General features: G+C 41.0%; 2 protein-coding genes across 3 annotated transcripts; one reads left to right on the top strand and one right to left on the bottom strand.

Annotated features, from left to right (window-relative positions):
- The first annotated feature begins 221 nt into the window (after positions 1 to 221).
- LOC116614836 lies at positions 222 to 18,586 on the top strand. 2 transcript variants are annotated; one of them, XM_048728251.1, is made up of 18 exons: positions 222 to 915; positions 1,630 to 1,703; positions 2,143 to 2,317; positions 2,643 to 2,765; positions 3,272 to 3,333; positions 3,424 to 3,656; positions 6,042 to 6,376; positions 6,619 to 6,743; positions 7,100 to 7,373; positions 7,793 to 7,933; positions 9,967 to 10,071; positions 10,730 to 10,849; positions 12,629 to 12,817; positions 14,444 to 14,627; positions 15,078 to 15,299; positions 16,372 to 16,566; positions 16,627 to 17,443; positions 17,694 to 18,586. In XM_048728251.1, exons 1-18 carry the CDS (start codon positions 379 to 381, stop codon positions 17,788 to 17,790), a joined length of 4,008 nt encoding a protein of 1,335 aa, XP_048584208.1. In that variant the 5' UTR covers positions 222 to 378; the 3' UTR covers positions 17,791 to 18,586. The 2 variants fall into 2 exon arrangements, with proteins under 2 accessions (XP_048584208.1, XP_032232202.2); XM_032376311.2 differs by having other exon boundaries at positions 16,372 to 17,443.
- On the bottom strand, positions 18,495 to 20,713 carry LOC5507641 (melatonin receptor type 1A). The gene has a single exon (XM_001628226.3). It carries the CDS (start codon positions 19,915 to 19,917, stop codon positions 18,910 to 18,912), a length of 1,008 nt encoding a protein of 335 aa, XP_001628276.3. The 5' UTR covers positions 19,918 to 20,713; the 3' UTR covers positions 18,495 to 18,909.
- Between the last annotated feature and the right edge of the window lie 983 nt (positions 20,714 to 21,696).

Below are 21,696 nucleotides of genomic sequence, written 5' to 3'. Positions count from 1 at the left end.
CTCAAGGGGCTTGAATTAAAAAGGCTTACTTTTCAAAACTAATGCCTTTTTCGCCTCCTTTTCAAAAACGATTCTAAAGAATTAAAAAATGGACCTGCGGTATTCGATGTGAGCTAGAAAGAGCAAATGACAATAGAAAAGAAAAAAATATTAATAATAAATAGGATTCCCCCCTTTCCCCTCACCACCCCCTTTTATTTTCAGCGAAGTCTGGTAACGAGTTGTGTTGATGCTGAATATGCGCCCGCGAGCTGAGTGCACGTGTGTACGACAGCTGAGGACATACTTGACAAATATCACCCAAACATCGTTATTTACGCCATTTTTCACCATCATTCTCGCCCTAACGATGTAAGAAAGCGACGAAAAAGACTCAGTATGTCTAAGGAGGTCCCAGAATCGCTGAAACAGTTTATCCGGGCTCTACTATTATCCGCGAAAAATGGCGTTAAACAGACTCGGTTCATATCTGAGTACAAAACATACACAGGCGAATCTAGCTTGAATTTCCAAGAACTGGGTTACCAAAGCCTCTACGAGTTTCTTTTAGCCATCCCTGATGTTGCCAGGGTTAACTATTCACCTAAACATTGCGAGAATTTAGTATTTGGGGTTGCGCAAAAGGATGTTTATGCGTCGGACCACGCTAAGAAAGCTTCCAAAAAGTCAACCGGATTGCCTCCTAGACCACCGTCGCAATGGGAAAAGAAAGAAAACAACACTACTAATAGCAAGAAATCCGGTGCTAAAGGTGGCAAAACGTCGAACAGTCTGGTGAATTCACAAAGATCAGTAAATATTAGCACGAAATCACTTAAAGTAACTGTAGATTGTTCCTCTGGGATCCAGATTTCCCCCAACGCTAAAGGCTGGTATGGGGTGCTTATATCCAATCTGCCAGAGCCTTTTACAGAGGTATGGTTTGTTTTGTAGTTCTGCCATGAAAAAGCCTGAATTATCAGGTGCTCTGAGATTGTTCACTTCACTTCACCTCACCCCCCTCACATCTGACTATATTTTATGTATCTCTTCTGCGACACCATCTGTAGTATTTGACCCTTATTATCAAATATCCTGAAAATAGCCTGAAATATCCGATACCCAGTGATTGTTCACTTCACCTTTCTGTCCCCCACTTCCACCACTGCAAGCTGATTTCAATAATAATAAGCTTTTAAACAACCACCACTATTAGGTTCCTCTGGTAGATATTAGATGACTGCTTTCTATTCAATCCTAGGTTTTACAAGAGCTATACACTTTTGAAGTTCCCATAAAGCTTTTTGTTTTTTTTAATTAGAATTAACCTTGTCCATACTAACCTTCATCGTAGTCACCAATCCTTTGAAATTCAGACTTAAAGTTTGATCTTCAAAGTTCTGTAAAAACTATTGAATTTAATCAAAGGTTTATGTACTCCAATTTTCTCTTGTGTGTTTTTTAGTAGTATGGCACTCAGTTTTCATGATGAATTAGTTATCTTGTAAGAAAAACTACAGACAGGCTGTAGAAAAAACAATGTGATCTGTACAGGCATGCTGGAACATAGAATTTAAACGACACAGTGCCTTTTAGCAAAAAGCTAGGTCTATAGTACTCTATCCCTGATCGTCTACTTCTATATTTTAGGAGGATATAAAAGGACTCTTTTCCAAGTTTGGAACACTAAAAGAGGCAAAGATAGTTCAATTGGAGACAAGCAGGTTAGTGATCATTATTTTTTTACAAAGGAAACTTTGGATGGATGACATATTTCTTTTGGCTCCAATCTAAAATATCAAGAGGGCCATACTGTTGGTCAGTTCATGATGTCTTATCAATTCTAGAAATATAGAAAAAAATTGTATTGAATGTTTGTATATTTTATAGAGAGAGACCTTTAAATGCCCAACAAATAAAGGCCTGTTTACACTAGAAGTTTTTTGTTGTGAGACAAAGGTTGTGTTTTTATATTTTTTTTATTGAACCAAAATCAATTTGGGGTTGCTATAAAAATCTCTGTTTGCTATCCATGGGTATCCACTTGATAGTGGTTTAACTATAAAATTGAATATTAGCAGCATATTTTACTGCAGTTATATTATCTAGCTCTACACAAATGCAGTAAATTGTTAATGTGGCCATTTTGCTTGCTTATGAAAGGAAATTTGCGTTTGCCAAATATTCTGAGCATGATGCTGCTGTGTCTGCTTTACTGGAAATGGATGGCTATGTGATCAGGGGATCCCAACTGAGGTTAAAACCAGCTACACAAAAGCAAGCACCACAGACCACAGCCCAGCCAAGTAGTTTATTCAACACATCCAAAGCGAATATGGTGGGCAAATAATGTTGAATTCCTAATTGCCACAGGCCTGTAGCCTGTAGACCAAGGTGCTTAGCCCCAATCCCCCTTTCCTTGTATATTCCACACTTATTTGACTGTGAGATGTACTGTACTCAAATAGAAAAATGTATGACTGACAAAAGCTATATTTTAACTGTCTGGCATGGAATAAGTAAAAACATCCCTCTGCCCTTGCCCCAAAACCTGGCTATGGCTTAGTGCCATTTGACAGCCATGCCAAGGGTAAAGAGAGTACCTGCTGAAATTGAACCCTGCCTGCTGTTTCCTAATGTAAGGCATGTTTATGTATTTTCAGCAAAAAGTAGTCAAGGAGCTTAAAAAAGTGGAAATCTCTGGTATACAATCTTCAAACAGCAATGACCCAAAGTGCTTTACTGTTATTGTTAGATTTGCGAAACCTATAAAAGGGATAACAGAGGTATGTGGTTATGCTGTCTTTTTGTGAAAATTGATTAAAAGTTAATGAGAAATTGCATCAAATATAATATACAAGCATTGCTATATAATTCAACTTTTTCTGTTAATCAGTTTGATGCCTTTGATCACTTTTCCTGCATTAAATGCCTTATGTTTAATTTCTTTGTGAGTAGAAATCAAAATCGTTACAGTTGTGGTCAACTTTTAAAGGAGCTTTATTATATGTGTTATTTTGCAGAGCTTTTTTAACCTTCTTTTGGGTGGTATTTTTTGTGTGAAAATAATTCACCAATTGACTCATTGGCTGCCATCTTGAATTTAAGGGTAAATTTGGCTCTACATGTAAACTAAAATTCTACATCAATAATACTGCAAAGGTCGGAAACATTTTCTACATTATTTGAGCTCGTAGAGGTGAACTCACTGAGCTAACTGGGTGCATTTGGCCTCAAATAAACCGCTTAGAAACAGGTTAAGCTTTATTATGTGTATTATAAATCATTTCAGGTTGAGCTGTATCAAATCTTCTCTGCCCATGGATCCGCTACGAAGATAGAAAAATATGACAGGTGACATTATAACGGTTTTTGTTTCGTTAAACTTTTTTTTGTTAAACATTTTTTTATCAAATCATTTTTTTTTTTAATCAACTCCAACAGCTATGCCATACTCGGGTTTGACACGGTGGAAAATGTAATAGGTGTTCTTCAACACAAGCCATACTTTTACAACAAGATCTTACTGACAGTTGAGCCCTGGACTGAAAGCTCTGCACCAATTAGTCCCCAGTCTCCAAGGCAAGACCAGGCCACAGGCTTCAGTTCACTGGGCACCACAGTAGCTCAGCCAACTGTCCCTACAAGAAGTGATGTGAAAGAAATTTTATTGACTGGTGTGTATGTTGTTTATTTTTAGTCGTTTTGGTACATTAGGGTCCTTATGATTTACGACTATAGACAACAACGAAACTCATCCTAGAACTCAACACGTTGCCACATCACAATCAATGTGACATACGCCCGTTATTTGGTGCCCATTATAGCCCTTTCACCAGGAAGCAATAGAAATTGTTGCCCTTTCCCCTTGCTCAAGTGCTTTGTCTACACAGTCGCTATAAAGGCAGAATAATAATCCCCCTCGTCCACTTTGTTTAGTCTTTTAAACCCCATGCAATCAGCGCAAACATTCCCGGTGAAGACAGCCGGCCCAGCAATGTTGGCGTGATTTCTACATCATGTCAGGAGCATGCTCGAAGGTTCAGCGTACTTTGCGGACCTTTGGGAGCGCCCGCAAAGTATGCTGGATCTTCGAACGCAAAGTATGCTGGATCTTCGAGCATGTGTCAGGAGCTGTTGTGTAGAAGTTTGCCAACATTGTCTTTTTGTCAGCTTAGCAAGTTGGTGCCAAGAATGGCCGATGTTGACGCTGTACTCTATTTTTATCCATAACAGGCTACTCTTTCCGCCATTTCTTTTTTTTAAGAGACTCAACTTCACCCACATCCTCACGCACCCGTCTGCAGCCGTAAAATTGTCAATAAAGTGATCTGTACTTTATTATGGCCATTGCTCAAAAGTCTATATCATCGTTATTTTGGGGTGGAAAATGCGCACATTGGTGCTTGCGATGCTGTTTCGAGGTCCTGTTCCTGCGTTTTTTGTCAACATATTATCGTCTTTCGAGAGCTGGAGTTCTGTCTGCACGACAGTACATAGAAATGAATGCGATTACAGCAATTAAAGTTGACACACGTTACGGAAAGATCACGGTACTTTTACCTCGATGCACGCAGAGATAACCCTACTGTCACACGGCACGGAAAAATCGCGATTACATCACTGTCCCCTCGATACGGAAATCGCGAAGGATTCTTGTCGGCACCTAAATATCAAAGACTGCGAGTGGGGCTATTGCACGGAATGGTTGCGAGGTTGCTGTCCGCATAGATCCACTATATTAGGTGTTGAACACTTTGTTTCCGTTTTTCTGCAAGTCAAAGTTTTCTTTTAAATTCTATCGTTTTTTCCGTCTACTACGTTCATCGTTTTGCACTCGGTGCGAAAGCTAAGTTTGTGAATTAGTTTTGCCGGGCTACCTGTGCGGTATAACGTGTGGAATCACGTGGTACGTCTATTCAATCTCTGCAAGTTTTCCGCCATTTTCGAATAACGAAGTGAACAATTTCACGCTATTGGGTAAATACTTGTGCATTGTTGGTAGGTTAGCTAATTGTTATTGATTTTTTTTTTTTACTTAGTGCACATCGTTGGTTCGTGTCAAATCATTCTAACTAGCATTCATATACAAAAAACCGAGCATTTCGTCTCGTGCTTAGAAATTTGTTTGACTCCATCTTGAGGTGCCAAATTCAACAATCGACGATTCTGTTTTGAATCAGTCTGACCCCTTTTTTTCATGATGAGGGATGTCATCTTCAGAGATCGAGCTCAATTTGCTGCTGTTCAAGTAAAAGTATTTTTAAATTAGATTAATTCACGATCACCCGAAACCCACGAATACTTAAGTTACTTACTAAAGTTCGTGAACGTTTTGATATTCAAAAATGTTACCCAAACACAGCAACGTTTTTCCAACTTTCGACAACTTATCTCTCCGCAGCGAGAATGTTTCGAATCTCGATAAGGTTCCAATGGTACGAAACGGAACAGTATTGCGTCCAAGAACGAAAATTCACAAAGGATAAATTTCTATCTTCTAATTCCATCAAGTAGCTGTGTCACACAAAGCATCCATTTTCATCAGCTAATTCATACAAGCAACTAGGATACTTTTAATCAATTATTGTTAACTGAGCACCAGACTTTGTGGATCGTGGATAGTTACATAACAAAGTAGAGGCTGTCTGACATTCTTTAATATACATGCTTACCAGTTTTTCAAGTCCTCTTCAGGATTCACCACCAAATGCTATAAGAACGACATTGTATTTTTATAAATTCTCAAAAATTCTGGCTAGTGAACAAGAAATACCACATTTAAGAATTAAGAGATTATCATTATTTTACTACAAAAATAGTTATACTTTTTTTCCTGCATGTTCCTCCTATTCTTTTTCCCTGAATAAGATATGATTGATTTGCAAACTTTTTCCAAAGGGTTTTCTTATGGATAGGGAAAAATATTAGGGCTGCCTAACTTAACTGTTGTTAAGGAAGAATGCTGGTGATCAAGAGAGCAACAAAAATTTTTATTTTTTGCTTGTGTTTGCAATTTGTCATCTATGTCTGCTTTTTGAATACTTTTGTTTAATTTTCAGATAAAGCAAGGAAAAATTCCAACAGTTCGTCCTCAAGTTTTGGCGACGCTGGATATATTTCAGGCAATGGTAGCAGGGACTCCAACCCAGCATTGAATACAGTTACCCCTAGCCACCAAGGGTTACCTGGCAACCAGATACCTGAGACATCTTATGTAATTCAGAATGAAGATGTTGAAGCTAAAGTTTTGCTGACTGTAGATGAGATGGACATTATGTTGAAGACAAGTGGTCAAAAAGGATTTAGAACTTTTGAAAATTTCCCCAATGAGATAAATGTGCTGGTCACAGAAATTGTTGACAGTTGCCACTTTTGGGTCATCGTATCTGATGGGGTGAGAAGGAATTGCTTGTTTGTTGTAATAAATTGTTTTGGTTCTATGACTTTTTTAAATTACATTACAATCCCCCCCCCCAAAAAAAAAAAACATGAATAGTACATCTTACTAACAGAGCCTATTTCTACTAACACCATTTTAACAGCCTACCAATTTAAAAATGTGTGTAAAATGGACTGAACATTTCTTGCCAAATTGCTTTAAGGCAAATGCAACTACATTGTTTAATACTTTTTTAGAGTGGTAACTGGGACAAATTGGAGAAGTTACGAGAGGAGTTGCAGCGTATTGAAGTGAAGCCAGGACAAGCAGACAAATATTGCTTAGGGGCTGCTAAATTTAGTGATGATAACCTTTGGTACAGGTAGGTAAAACATTGCTCTGTAGCGGGCAAATAGCTCAATCAATAGAGGGTCGGAATTTTATGTTGTATGCTTCTCTGAAACCAGAGTAATTTTTTTTATGTTTCAAGCATCAGCTCTTTTATCAATAGAGGGTCGAAATTTTATGTTGTATGCTTCTCTGAAACCAGAGTAATTTTTTTTCAAGCATTAGCTCTTTTTTGGTGAAAAATGCTTGAAAGATTTGAGGTACATGAGGGTGTAAAATTCATCGTCAGATATATCACTTGATTTTTAATTCAAATTAAATTTATTTTAGAATAAATGCAGTGATTGGTTACTCCCTGCATTTATTGAGCTTATCGTTTTCCTTCCACAGGTGCTTTGTACTTGATATGTCGCCTGACAGGCAGCGCGCCAAGGTTCTTTACGCTGATTATGGCAACTCTGAATGGGTGTCAGTGCAAGACTTCACCCTCCTTGACAAGTCCTTCTGGTCTCTCCCTCCCCAAGCTCTCCCTGTTCGTCTCGCAGGTCTTGAGCCAGCCTGCCCACCAGGCAAAAACTTGAGTGATGGTGGAGTAGAGCTAAGTCGACTAATTTGCAACAAGGCTTGCATGGCAAGGAAACACAAGAACACCACACTCAATCTGGTGTGTAAAACAATTGACGATCTCATTTTCCTCCCCCACCCTCTCGTTTTGACCAAAAATTAAGAAGAAATTTATAGAACTGTGCACAGTATTTTTTTAAATCAGCCATTCTAGATCAATCCCTTGAATAATAATCCTAATATGCTAAGGATTTCTATATATAGAACTGGAGGTGAAATCTTTGGGGACTGACTATAGGCAGCTATCTACTCAATCCTCAGGTGTAAAAGTTCTGCTTATGCTGGGACTGAATCTTTGAGAGCTTTCATAAACAACCATCTACTTCATCCTGTTATGTGTAGTGTTCAGCTTTTTATGTCTTCAAAGCCAAGTTCTGGGGATATGATATGGTGACACAGGCAGACTATACACAACCATTTTATCAACATATGTGTAATAGTTATGCTTTCTGTCTTTAGCCCCATATACTTGAGGTAGATATCTTTGTGGACGGCCAGTGTATAAATACCCTGATGGAGTCTAGAGGGTTTGCCCAAGGAGTCAAGATATCAAAAAGCATGTTTAAGAGGACGAACATGACACAAATCAGCATTACTTGGGTATGCATGACATTACTAGGTTGAAAGGGGGGTGGGGGGTAGGCTATTTGGGTATTATGACATTACTGGGGGGGGGGTACTGGGTATGTGTGAAATTGTTTGGAGGGGTAGGCTATTTGGGTATTATGACATTACTAGGGGGGTACTGGGTATGTGTGAAATTGTTTGGAGGGGTAGGCTATCTGGTATTATGACATTGCTAGGTGGGGGGTACTGGGTATGTGTGAAATTGTTTGGAGGGGTAGGCTATCTGGGTATTATGACATTGCTAGGTGGGGGGGTACTGGGTATGTGTGAAATTGTTTGGAGGGGTAGGCTATTTGGGTATTATGACATTACTTGGGGGGTACTGGGTATGTGTGAAATTGTTTGGAGGGGTAGGCTATCTGGGTATTATGACATTGCTAGGTGGGGGGGTACTGGGTATGTATGAAATTGTTTGGAGGGGTAGGCTATCTGGGTATTATGACATTGCTAGGTGGGGGGGTACTGGGTATGTGTGAAATTGTTTGGAGGGGTAGGCTATCTGGGTATTATGACATTGCTAGGTGGGGGGGTACTGGGTATGTGTGAAATTGTTTGGAGGGGTAGGCTATCTGGATATTATGACATTACTAGGGGGGGGTACTGGGTATGTGTGAAATTGTTTGGAGGGGTAGAATAACAGGGTATTATGACATTGCTAGGTGGGGGGTACTGGCTATGTTTGAAATTGTTTGGAGGGGTAGGCTATCTGGGTATTATGACATTGCTAGGTGGGGAGGGGGGTACTGGGTATGTGTGAAATTGTTTGGAGGGGTAGGCTATCTGGGTATTATGACATTGCTAGGTGGGGGGGTACTGGGTATGTGTGAAATTGTTTGAAGGGGTAGGCCATCTGGGTATTATGACATTAGAGAGCTTAAGCAAGTCAACACGACCGGCATCAAAAACGGCACGCGCTCTGACGAATTGTTGGAAAAACGGTGTTGACGTCCGTGACCGCTCGCGTAGAACGTTAAAATAGGGAAAATGCCGTTCTAGATTTCCTGTCAGGGACGTCAACGCCGTTTTTCAGCAATTCGTGACCGCGAGCGCCGTTTTTGATGCCGTTCGTGTTGACTTGCTTAAGCTCTCTATTGCTAGGTGTGTGTGTGTGTGTGGGGAGGGGGGGGGGTACTGGGTATGTTTGAAATTGTTTGGAGGGGTAGGCTATCTGGGTATTATGACATTGCTAGGTGGGGAAGGGGGTACTGGGTATGTGTGAAATTGTTTGGAGGGGTAGGCTATCTGGGTATTATGACATTGCTAGGTGGGGGGGTACTAGGTATGTGTGAAATTGTTTGGAGGGGTAGGTTATCTGGGTATTATGACATTGCTAGGTGGGGGGTACTAGGTATGTGTGAAATTGTTTGGAGGGGTAGGCTATTTGGGTATTATGACATTGCTAGGTGGGGGGGTACTAGGTATGTGTGAAATTGTTTGGAGGGGTAGGCTATTTGGGTATTATGACATTGCTAGGTGGGGGGTACTAGGTATGTGTGAAATTGTTTGGAGGGGTAGGCTATTTGGGTATTATGACATTGCTAGGTGGGGGGGTACTAGGTATGTGTGAAATTGTTTGGAGGGGTAGGCTATTTGGGTATTATGACATTGCTAGGTTGGGTATGTAGGCCTGTAGCCACTCTATAAACAGGTTCGGACTAACCCCCCCCCCCTCCCTATTAATAGGGATCTTTAAAATATATTTTAAATACAAGATTGTATTTATTTGAAGTATTTATTGCCTAATGCAATAAGACGAGGGGAGAGGTATACCAGAAATTTGGTATACCACAAATCCTGGCTACGGGCCTGGTATGAAATTAGAGAGTTTAAGCAAATCAACTGGAACGACATCGATAGACAGTTATTATGGTGTAGGAAGTAAAAATACCCGAGGTTCATTTTTTAGTGAATGGTTTTGATTAACAAAGAGCTAGGGGAACACATTGACAAGTGAAATCCTTGTAGCTTTAAGTCCCATCGTTTTCTTTTTTTTTCATTTTTACCAGGTTTATGGCATTGAGAAATTTCTATATCAAGAAGTGAGTGAACCTGCAAAGAGAGAGCTTGAGCAAATAAACAAGGAGTTGAAAGCTATCCCCCTCACAGAGCAGGTGAGTATGATAAGAGGTCTACCAACATCAAATGGAAGAGCTACATGAGGAAGATATACCTACAGATGTTCTATTGTAAGGAAAAAAAGGTCGCAAATGCAAAATGGTATACCCTCTAGTTTATGTTAGTCTCCCGCGGCTGTTGACCAGCCATGCAAGGTTTGAGAGCTTTCAAAAATTGGCAAAGCAAACTATATATTTGGCGAATTTACCCCAAAAGTATCGTCAGTCAAGTTTCAATTTTTTTTAAAGAAATACAGCTGAAGCTATACCATGAGATCTCATGAATCTTGTTCTGATTATGATTAAGTCTTGATTATAAGTTGGGATGGCAAAAAAAGTTAAGCCTTGTGTAAACGGTTCTAGCACCTCTGGCAAAGACAACCACCAGCAATGCTAGCGCTGTCTGTACATCATGCTGAGCAGTGGCATATCCAGAGTTGGCTCCTTGGGTTCTAATAAAACTGTCCTTTAAGTAAAATGATGCCTGTACTTTCGGACGACTTGTCATAAATTCGACCACCTTTTGAATCTGACTCGATCAGCTACTGCCAATAGAAGGCGCTGTCATGTAGCTGGCCACCATTTTTGTTGTCTGGTGGCTAGATGTTGGTCATGTTTGCTCTGGGTTTTAGATTGAATTGCTCTTTGTTTGCAGCTGTTTCCTCAAGTGGGTTCCCTCGCATGCTTGCTACTTCCTGGTGGAGAAAGGGCACGTGTCAAGATAGTGGGGCTTCAGGGTGGATTCCATAATGGCATGATGTTTCCAGTGATCCAGGTAAGGCAAGGGAGCACGACAGAATGTTTTTTAATTTACACGCGACTACGACTCTTACGAAAAATAAACCACTTCTTTATGCAACGCATCACGTTTGTTTGTTTTGTAAGGGGAGTTATCACTTGCGCTGTTGGGGGCACAGGCTCGGATTATGTCTGTCAACAGGGTCTTTGTTCGTATAATGGACAAGACAGAGAGTTATAGTAGAAATGACGGGGAGTGACAGGGCTTTCATTAACTTTCAGAGTAGGCAGTGGAGATTGATAAGTAAGGGGTGGAAGTCATTTTATCTTCTTAGTTCAAACCTTTTTTTTTTTTAATAAGTAGCCGGCGCTCGGTGGAAAATAGCCGCCGCTTCCGCCGGCAACCGGGGCCTAATGAATCCCCTGAGTGAAACTGTAACTCTGGTATGTTGTGATGTAATGATCGGAACAGAAATTGCTATCAAGCTATGTCAGTATTATCCTCAGTAATACCATAACCTCTCTCAACTATGTAAAGTCTTTCGAACCTTCATGAGTGTGATTTTTTCTCTTTCGCATTCTGGAAGTTTTGTTGACTTTTATCAGTGGGATTTTTATCTCCTTATTACGCGCTCTCCCAATTTGAGTGTCCTACATTGCGTTGTATTTTGGTTTCTAATTTGGCGATTCAGTAATCAGCTTTAATTCCTTAAAGAATATTGAATACATTTGCCTCTTTGCCTGGAAATTAACTTGATGTAGATGAAGCATTCCGAGTATTTTGCAATGAGTGCGGAAGGTTGGACATCGTTTTAGTCATCGCTATTCCTAGTTTAGTGGCAGTCCGTCAAGTACTACATCTAGCTCTCCCTGACACAAGAAACGAAGAATAAGAGTGAAGGAGGGCGACAGAAAGTATCCGTTAAATTGCTTTGTGTGGTCCATCTTGGTGGAATATTTCTTGTCGTGGCTAAGCTTATTTGTAATGGAATTGTATACCTCGTGTTTCTCCTCACAGTTAACTTTAGATCCCTTATTTCAGTCAAATATCTTCTAGGAAACTATCACACGCATAGGGAGAAGACACACCTCCAAAACTGCAGCTCTGATTGGCTTAGAGCCATCAAGCCCACCACAGTTTCACTCCCCTTTATTTATTTATTTTTTGCCTCTCCAAGGCACCCGATGCACTTGATGCCTCTCTTGTCGGCACTTCCTGCCTAACCTGCACATATCCAATATCTTTGGGTGGTCTGTAACCGATAAAACGAACAAAAGCCAGTTGACAAATACAATCCACTGCCCAATCAGTGCAAGTAGTTCCCTTACAAAACAGACACAGATGACGGGTCGCATAACAAAAGCTCTCAATCTACACATTCTACCATGCTATCTTGGGTAAGCTGGATGGAAAGGAAATATACATTTTTTTTAGATTTTGTTTTTTAATAGTGCCTTCTTGGTAGATTTTTCAAGACTTTTTCTACCTTGATCCCAACAAGCCCAAATAGCCCAAATTAGCTGGTGCATCTGCATAAAAACAGTAACAAAGGTTTGGCTGACTCAGTCACAGAAGAACTGTTAATCTCCCCGGCCTCTTGCTCTGCTTTTTTTTTCTCCCGCCCAAGGACCCCTTCCCCCTCCCCTTAGCGCCGCTATGCAGACTAGAATCAGAAAAACTACACAGACACTCCTGTGGTGAACAGCTCCTTGTGCTCCATGCTCATTACACGAGACAACAGGGCAGCCTTTATTTTCCTGAGCTTTCTGCCGATGCAGGCTATGGCTGACTTAGACGTAAATTTATCCTCTGCAGGCAGATGTCCTCTTGATCGACTTAGGCTGTATGAAGAAAGTGCATGTAAATAAGCTCCTTCGAATCAACAACTCCTTGGCAAGCTACCAAGCGCAGGTCAGATATGGAACCCTCGCTGGTTTAAAGCACTTCCCTGAAGAACCAGGGAGGAGGCAAGGCATGGAGGCGCTAATCAAACATCGGTTTAAGGTGGGTTACCATGGCGTTCAATATTATGACTGCCTTCCATGATTACCACATTTGTTTAGACGTGTATAGTCCAGTCATTCTATTGATTTAGTTGCAAGTAGCTGCAGGCTAGTCAACCTAGGTCTTAGGGTATGAAATTTTAGTCTCTATATACCAACTATCAACCAGCCAGCCACAGCACTTGGGTCCGTTTTTATAACCTAACATCCCCCTTGCTTTAAGGCAACCCGAAATTATGCTGAGCACCATCTGCTATAGCATTGACTGCATAAACTCAGTCAGAGCTTGAGAGCGATATATAATTTCACAACTCTACAGAAGAGCTCAAATCCCTCTTTTTATATATAATTTCACAACTCTACATAAGAGCTCAAATCCCTCTTTTTATATATAATTTCACAACTCTACATAAGAGCTCAAATCCCTCTTTTTATGCAAATAGAATCCTTAAGTAATGTAAATAAAAACTACTGTTACAGGACGGGTTGTCATATTGTTTAGGTTATTGTTACCTGTCGTCTAGTATTTCATGTTCCTATCATAGGGATATACACCTATCTCAAATAACGTTGTCAGTGCAAATGGCCATTGTCAAATGGCAGTTCTTCTATCAAAAAATACCACGGAACTCGTCAAATTTCTACTGAATGTAGTGACATGTGGAAAATTTTTGTGATTATATTACTTATGGTCTTTATTCTTACAAAAAATTATACCTATAAGCAGTGATTATACCTATAAGCAGCCTATTGCCATTCGCCATTTGCACTGACAACGTTTATTGAAATAGGTGTATATAATAGCGTAATTGTTCTGGGTATTTTCTAGGGGGCTGGGAGAAGATAATTTTATAATAATAGGAATAGTAAAAGTTATAAGCATTTTAGATAGGGTTGATTTGGGGGAAGGTGAGATACCTGAAGCATAATTAAAGTGTAGAATCCTGTCTCTATGTGTGTCCCTCGCTGAAGTTTGGTCTTCGTAGGGGTTTTGGGGGGGAGGGGGGGTGTTGATGGGGGACATACCTATAATTTAGAGTAAAAAAAAAATTGCTGGCTCCGCTTTTAGGTAGTGCCTAAATCTATACAATATATTAAAACTCTGACTTTACTACAACTTTTTTGCTTCACTAAATTGGGTCATTTTGTAGTAGTTTTTTTGGTGGGACACCTAGGTTTTTTAAATAACGATTGATTTTTTGTCAGTCATCTTATTTCGTTATTTATCAGGACAGCAAGAATCTCAAGTACTCGAGTACAACCTTTAGGCTAGGGAATTATATATTATTTGATTTCATGTGCAGTGGTTTCTATCACTTTGGTTGGATGCATATTTCCATAGTATCTATCCCTTAGACTAATTTTTGAGTATTTTGAGCTCATAGAAGTTTTTTCGCCGGCTGGTTTAATGTGGTATGGAATTAATGTGTTTTTGCGCTTTCCTTCTAATCCTACATTTGGTAGGGTTAGAAAATTGGTCCCCTGATATCTGTCAGTGTTTTAACCTACTGTTTTGTTTTTGTTATTGTTGTTCTTCTGAATCGAAACGCTATAAGCCTGCGTTGTAAATTGGTACCTGATATCTGTCAGTGTGCTAAACTACTGCTTTTTTTCCTTCTGAGTTTAGACGCTAGAAGCTTCAGTTGTGAATTGGTTCCCTGACATCTGTGAGCTAGAAGTGTTTGACAGTGATGGCTCAAGTATCAATCTTGAGATAGCTGAGTTGTTGAGATCACATAGGGAAAATTCCATCACCTCACAAACCAGCCTAGTGTCGAATGGCCTGGACAAGTTATCAGACAGAACAACAGGTACGTCATTAATACAGCAAAACTTGTAAAACCAGGCATGTTGAGGCCTGTGATTTCTGTCCTCATATTTTCGCACCCCGAAGAAAATGCCATTTTTGCCTGCCATAGCGAGTTCTAGTTCATTTTATTAAAAAGAGACTGCGGCGAGCGCCTTTCGGACCCCACCCTGTAAACGCAGGTTTTAGAATACTCAAGATATGACATAACGGTGAAAGAAAATTTGTATAATCTTTACAGGCACATGCCCCGAGGGTTCAGCGGTTGATACGAGTATGGCACATCCCTATCTAAATGTGTGTACAGTACACTAAAAGCACCTTTTTGCCTACCATAGACTTCTATCTTTAATCACCTTACATGTCTATCTATCATTTTTCCGCGGAGAGTTTCTCTTGTTTTTATCTTATCTTACCTATTATTAGATGCAAGAACTAATTGTTGTTTCTTTAGAACGTCGCTTTTCTCAGAGCAGCGCGGGCAGCGATTGGGAAAAGCCCGGGCCAACGAGCGGACCAATGGCATTGCCCTCAATTAGCCAATCAGAAACGAGTAACCAGACACGTGTTCACGATGTAACCGAGCCAATCATTGTGACGGGATCACCGCTACAAGCTGGTAGTGATTTTTACATGCCCCCACCCCCAATGGATTCTCCAGCAATGGCCAGCCAAGGTACAACTGAAACAAAATAATAAAAAATACCACCAAACTAAATAGCCTTTTCCACCAAATTCCCAAGAGAAAAAAATCCATTTTTCAACGGCTTATTTTGGGAAGCTTTCAGAATTGCGTATATTATTATACGTTGTGCAGGCCCGTAGCCAAGATTTTGAGCGGGGGGGTTCGTTTATCCATTTAGCGGACCATTTTCTCTTAGGTAGCTCGTCTTAGCTTGCAGCCCCCCCCCCCCCCCCCCCCCCCCCGGGCCTGTTGTGTTGACTATTTCGAGAGCGCGCGCTTTTTTTAGATCCACGCAATTTGAGTGTCTTCACTAGTGAATAATCAGCTAGCAGATTCGATTTTGAGAAGTGGCGTCCTTTGTAAATTGGGCATACATTTTGTTTTCGAGAAAGTGTGTTTTACTGAATCAATTTATAACAAAACCGTTATTGAATTCGTTTTTAGTGCCTGGAGTGAACAATATCTCGCCAAGTGGCCGGCCTTCGGCCTCGCCTGATTTCGCTTGTCTGGACATCGATTATTCCCGATATCACTAAAACCCCATCCAATTATTGTTTAAGAGTTGATCTTTAGATGGGTATTTCAAGATTTTATCACATATAATTCGCCCTTACGGGATTACTGTCGAATCTCTTGTATCGCGACGACGCATTTTCAAATCATCGATTTGTTTTTGTCTTTTGGGAATTTCTGTTCCGCCAGTCAAATTATTCTAAGCCAATCAGATTCTTGCCATCTCTCGCCTAGTGCAGTTGCTGCCTGGCTTTCTGTCGTAACACTTTCTGGTTTTTGTCCAGAGGATAGCCAGGGAAGTGCACAAAGAGAGGCTCTGATTGACTCAAAATGGTTTTACTGACGGAACAGAAAACCAAAACAAATCGTGTTTTGAAAACGCGGGTTGCGATACAACGGATTCGGCAGTAAAAAGAATCAGTTTATCTGAATTAATTCAGATTCTACAGTCCATGGAAAAAGTGCCCTATATAGGTTTATTTCAGCCCACTTATTTACGGTTTACCTATGAAATATTACCTTGAATAACAGAGTCTGCTTATCTGTTTAGGCATGGCAGTGGCACAGAAGCAACCCCTGGACAACACTACCAAGGGTGGGATATCCAGAGGACAGCCAACACTCACTGTACCAGCGAGAACTAGCGTGGCAACCCATCAACAGCCTAGGCCCCACACGCAACCTTCTGCTCAGTCCCGTAGTTATGGATTACCTCCTCAACAGCCTGGAAGTCACCCAGTCTTTGGTACTACAAGCGAGCAGCGTGGATTACCTCCTCAACAGCCTGCAAGTCACCCAGTCTTTGGTACTACAAGCGAGCAGCGTGGATTACCTCCTCAACAGCCTGCAAGTCACCCAGTCTTTGGTACTACAAGCGAGAAGCGTGGATTACCTCCTCAACAGCCTGCAAGTCACCCAGTTTTTGGTACTACAAGCGAGCAGCCTATATTACCTCCTCAACAGCCTGCAAGTCACCCAGTCTTTGGTACTACAAGCGAGCAGCCTATATTACCTCCTCAACAGCCTGCAAGTCACCCAGTCTTTGGTACTACCAGCGAGCAGCGTCAAGGAGGTGGTGGACGGGGCTCGCCACGTGGCTCTCCGCAGCCCTTAGAGAATATCTACCATAGAAAGCCTGGTCAATCAATCAGGGGCTTTCAACCGACTGGAGTGTCACAGACGGCACAACCTATTAGCAGGGGTAGTGTGGGGAGTGGTTTACCCCCAAGGAACGTTAACATGGGGTCACCTACAACGACAATTGGACACAGCGATCAACATGTTTCTAGACCCTATTCAGAAAAAATACCACAGGCTCCCCAGCAAGCTATTGAAAGCTCTAGACCAACACAAAACACTGGAACACCCAGCAGACTTGATCAAAATCCAGATAGCCTCAACCCTAAATATTATAATGCTGCGCCGTTACCCGTAACTGCCGTGCGACAGGGGTTACCGGCATGCTCGTCTGCTATAAATAGGGAGGCCGAGTGGAAAAATGAGCGGGAATTGCTGGTCAAGCGTCTTGATGAACAGAGGACAAGGATATTCGTTCTTCAGGAGGATATCAGTAGGCAGTCAGACCTGGAGGTGTTGAAGGCGAAACTAGAGAAGCAAGTCAGGTGAGAAGGCTTGTACCACATGTGATGAATTACAGTAGACCCCCATTAGAACTGAGTTCCATCTACCTTCGATTCACCTTCGATTCTGACCTTCTTTAGTATTTTTAGCTTAAATTCTCAAAACTATCTGCAGACGGAACCTCTCTGAAGCCCTTAGTCATAACGTTCGTGCTTGTATTGGCACTTGTGTTGGTGGCAGTCCGTCGATACCGGTAGGAATTCACTGTTTTACTCTTGTTCCTTTGTATAGAATTACCACAATTGAAAACGAGGTCTTGAAGCTACGTAAAGAGATTGAACAGCTGGAGGCTTCAAAGGCGAGTCTACAACTGACACTGATGAAGTAGAGTACGGACACATCAAAGTTTAGATGGATGTTCAAGTTGTGATAACTAATGCTCTACAAGAAGTGTCGACCTAAGAGCAGAGTCTTAGAATCGACTAGAAAGATCTTGGTCAAGGGTTTTAAGAATATTTCTTTAAAAAGAGCGTCGACCTAAAAGCAGAGCTGTGGTCTCGTCTAGAAGGATATAGATCAACGACTGATCTTGGAGGATGTGGAACGGAGAGTGGTCAAGAAGGAACGAGAAATGGTCTGGAAGGATCTAGAACAAGGCGTGGTTTATAACGATCTAGAACAAGAAATGGTCTAGGTGGATCTAGAACGACGAGTTGTCTAGAAGGATCTAGAACGACGAGTTGTCTAGGTGGATCTAGAACGACGAGTGGTCTAGAAGGATCTAGAACGACGAGTGGTCTAGAAGGATCTAGAACGACGAGTGGTTTAGAAGGGCCTAGAACGACGAGTGGTCTAGAAGGATCTGGTACGAGGAGTGGTCTAGCGAGTACTAGAACAAGAAGTGGTGAGTGATCTAGAAGGATATAGAACAAAGAATGGTGTAGAACGATCTGGAACTAGGAGTGGCCCAAGAACGAGAATGTTGTCGTCGGCCTTACACTCCCCCTGTGAGAAGGGTCATAAAACATTCAGTGTATTTTGTAATGGGACCAAGAGTTATGTTGTGGATAAAAGGACGAAAAAATGACAGGCTTTTGGAGAAATGATTGTTTTACTGTTTTAGCAGCTGAACTGATGTTGAATATATCGATATATTCTCACAAATAAAAATAAGAATATTATTATTACTATCTATTAATATATCTTACGCATTTTCTACTATTAGTACTATTTCTTTTGGCTTGACGTTTTGTTTTTGTTTAGGTGTTGTCTATATTTTGTCAAATGTTATTTTCTTTCATTTGCCCTTTGAAAAATACCAACTCTATTGGATCTTTTTCGGTATAGTCTTCAGACCAGCTAGACCCCATTATCTCGACCAGTAGCTGGTATCCCTTGTAATACCTCAATTAAGACAACCTGTGTATTCCGACTACCATACACCCCGATGTTTCCATCAGTAGCAGTTATTGGTACTACCTCAATATGTCGGTTTTCCGGCCACAAATCACCCCACCTTTCTCGACCGTACCTCTTGCTCTACTTCAATATGATTACCTTCTGTCACCCAACCAGTGGATCTTATTCTTAGAATTTTCTTGTATTCCTCTCGGAACATAGGATTCATCACCCCATATATCAAAGGATTAATAACTGTGGAAAGTAATCCAAGCCAAGAGTAAAGAATATAAAGTTCTCTGGGAAGAAATAATATTCCGCGGGCAAATTCGATCAAGTCCATAATCAAAATTGGCGTCCAACAACACAGGAAACCCACGACTGTCACAAAGAGAGTTCGCGTCACTTTAACATCCTGGATGTTTGGTCCTGCGATGGAGTCGGCGTTGTTCTGCATGTTAGCCACTCTATGTTTGTGACTTTGAATGGTTTTGAAGACCTTGTAATATGAAGCGATTATAAAACACATCGGGATAAAAACGATCACGGACACAAACAATGTAGATGGCTTAAAGCTGTTTTCTTGAAAACAAAAGCATTTCCCAGGATGGAAAATGTACCTCTCGCCGATTGCCACGTATTGAATTGGCGCTATCGAGGCCAGGACCCAAATTCCACCAACTAGGAGCCTTGTGTGCATTGGGGTGAAGATCAGTCGATAGAAGTTTGTACGCACGACTTGGAAATACCGGTTGACCGCGGTACCGGCCATGAGCAATAGAGATACGGTCGCGAGAAAGACAACAAGGAATCCTTGAAATTGACAGATTGTATCAGAAAATGGCCATTTTCCAAGTACCCTAACCATTAGTGAAGTAACTGATGACAACACCACCATTAGAATATCCGAGAAAGCCAAAGCACCGATAAAAAGATAGATTGCTTTTCCTTCGTTCTTCTTTTTGTTGACGATCCACAACACGACAGCGTTGCCAACAAAGCCTATAACATAAAGTAGTCCAAACATCAAAACCTCGATGGCGACTCGATAAGTTGGTCTTGAAGCCAATTGGACTTGTACGTTCTTAAATCTCGCTTCAACGTACGTTAAATTCATATTAGTTGCTGACCTTATCCGATTAATCTAGTGCGACTTATGGGATAACTTTACGAACAGCAAACCCTCAAATACATTCATATTTGATTGACCATCTGCTCCTTGAGTGGTTTTAATGTGGATCTAATTCATGGATTTACAACATTGTTGTGGATACGCAGCGGGACTACGCAAACTTTGCAAAAATTAGTTATATTGCTTGCAGTTATTTTCTCTACCAGAAGGGAAAATACAATGGCTTGAAAAGAGTCAGTCATGGCAGATCCAGGATATTTCAAGCAGCTGGGCAAATAACGAAAACTATATTTTAATTTAAAAGTTTTAGTTTAAAAGGTCGCTCGCGCGTTAATCAACAGATCATAAACAGAGGGCGTTATTAATTTTAAACTTCGCACAGAACCGTCAATGCCGTTGCTCTAGATTTGTTACCAACAATGACCCAATATATGGAGAATGCACACATTTGAAAAAAACGAGCTGTTCTTGTAAACCTAGATACCACTAGATACGCCACGCTGGGTTTCCCCTGTTTATTGCTTTATTTGTTTAACACACCTGCTTTCAAAACATTTGATTGCATACACCTATTCCAAAAGCGTTTTTAATGCAATGACAGCTCTCAAACCGAGAGCTGGTGGTAAATATTCACCTACTTATTCCTTTTGAGCCCCCCAAGCCCGTAAAATAAGGCCCGACTCCAAAACGTCAGAAAGGCAAATTAAGGGTGTACTGACATACTCAAGGATTCACCCAAGGGTGAGATGATCTTCAATAGCAAACTACAAGCAAAACTGTTGTCAACAACAGGCTGTCACACCGCCATCCACTGCTGGACTTGAAATAAGTTTATACTTTTGGTTCCGGCGCTGTAAATTATGTATATAATAACCGCATGCTAGTCTATGCCCTCTACACCCATAGAGAGCAGCATTTGGTGTTTGCTTAGGTATAGAACAAGTGGATATAGAATACTTTCCCACGGTCACGTGACATAGACTGCCGACTTCATGATCCTTTTCATGACGTGGAGGCTGTTTTTTTGCAAGTTTGAGTGAAATCCGAATAATTCATGCTGAACTAGGGGAAATGTACCCACGGTCACGTGATATATGACATAACGGCTTTCGGCCTTTCGCTTACCTAATTGCCCTGGTAAACACGCCATATTGTGCGGGTTTGCTTGAAATGAATGTAGTTTGTGCCGGATTAATTAACATCTATTTTTCCACGGTCGCGTGGCGTCATAACGTTTGGTTGATTTGAAAGGTTTTGTAGGTTGTCAGAGTAAGTACGCAGCTGCTTTGTCTCCTATTATCTGTGTTCTACAAAGGAGTTCTTTTGTCTCTATTCTTCTCGTTCTTTGTGTCGAGGTGCGGATATTGTTCATTTGCCCAATCAAATTGGGCGTATCCAGGGCGATGGCCCAGGGGGGCCGGGCCCTCCCTTTTAGCAGCCAAAAATACAGTAAATGTATGAAACATCTAAAATACAGGAGAAAACGCCTTGAAAGGGCCTTTTGGGCCCCCTCCTGTTAAAAATCCTGGCTACGCCGCTGTGCACGAGGGTATCTAATCGTAACGAATTTCATTAACAAGAGTGAAGAAAGGGTAACGTATGTACATAGATATTTTTGCAGTTTTTTTAGGATTTTTCTACAATCTAGCTAACACCACTGTTAATTTGGGAAGCTGGCTATTTCGTCGAACCGAAGCAACGAGAATCATTGATGTTTTCTAAAATTGTAAAGGTTACAGCGTAAACCTAATAGCAGGATAATCT

Source organism: Nematostella vectensis, chromosome 5 (genome assembly GCF_932526225.1).
Source record: "Nematostella vectensis chromosome 5, jaNemVect1.1, whole genome shotgun sequence".
Taxonomy (NCBI): domain Eukaryota; kingdom Metazoa; phylum Cnidaria; class Anthozoa; order Actiniaria; family Edwardsiidae; genus Nematostella; species Nematostella vectensis.
Note: the sequence above shows the minus strand (reverse complement) of the source record. Positions and strands in the feature narration are given on the sequence as shown.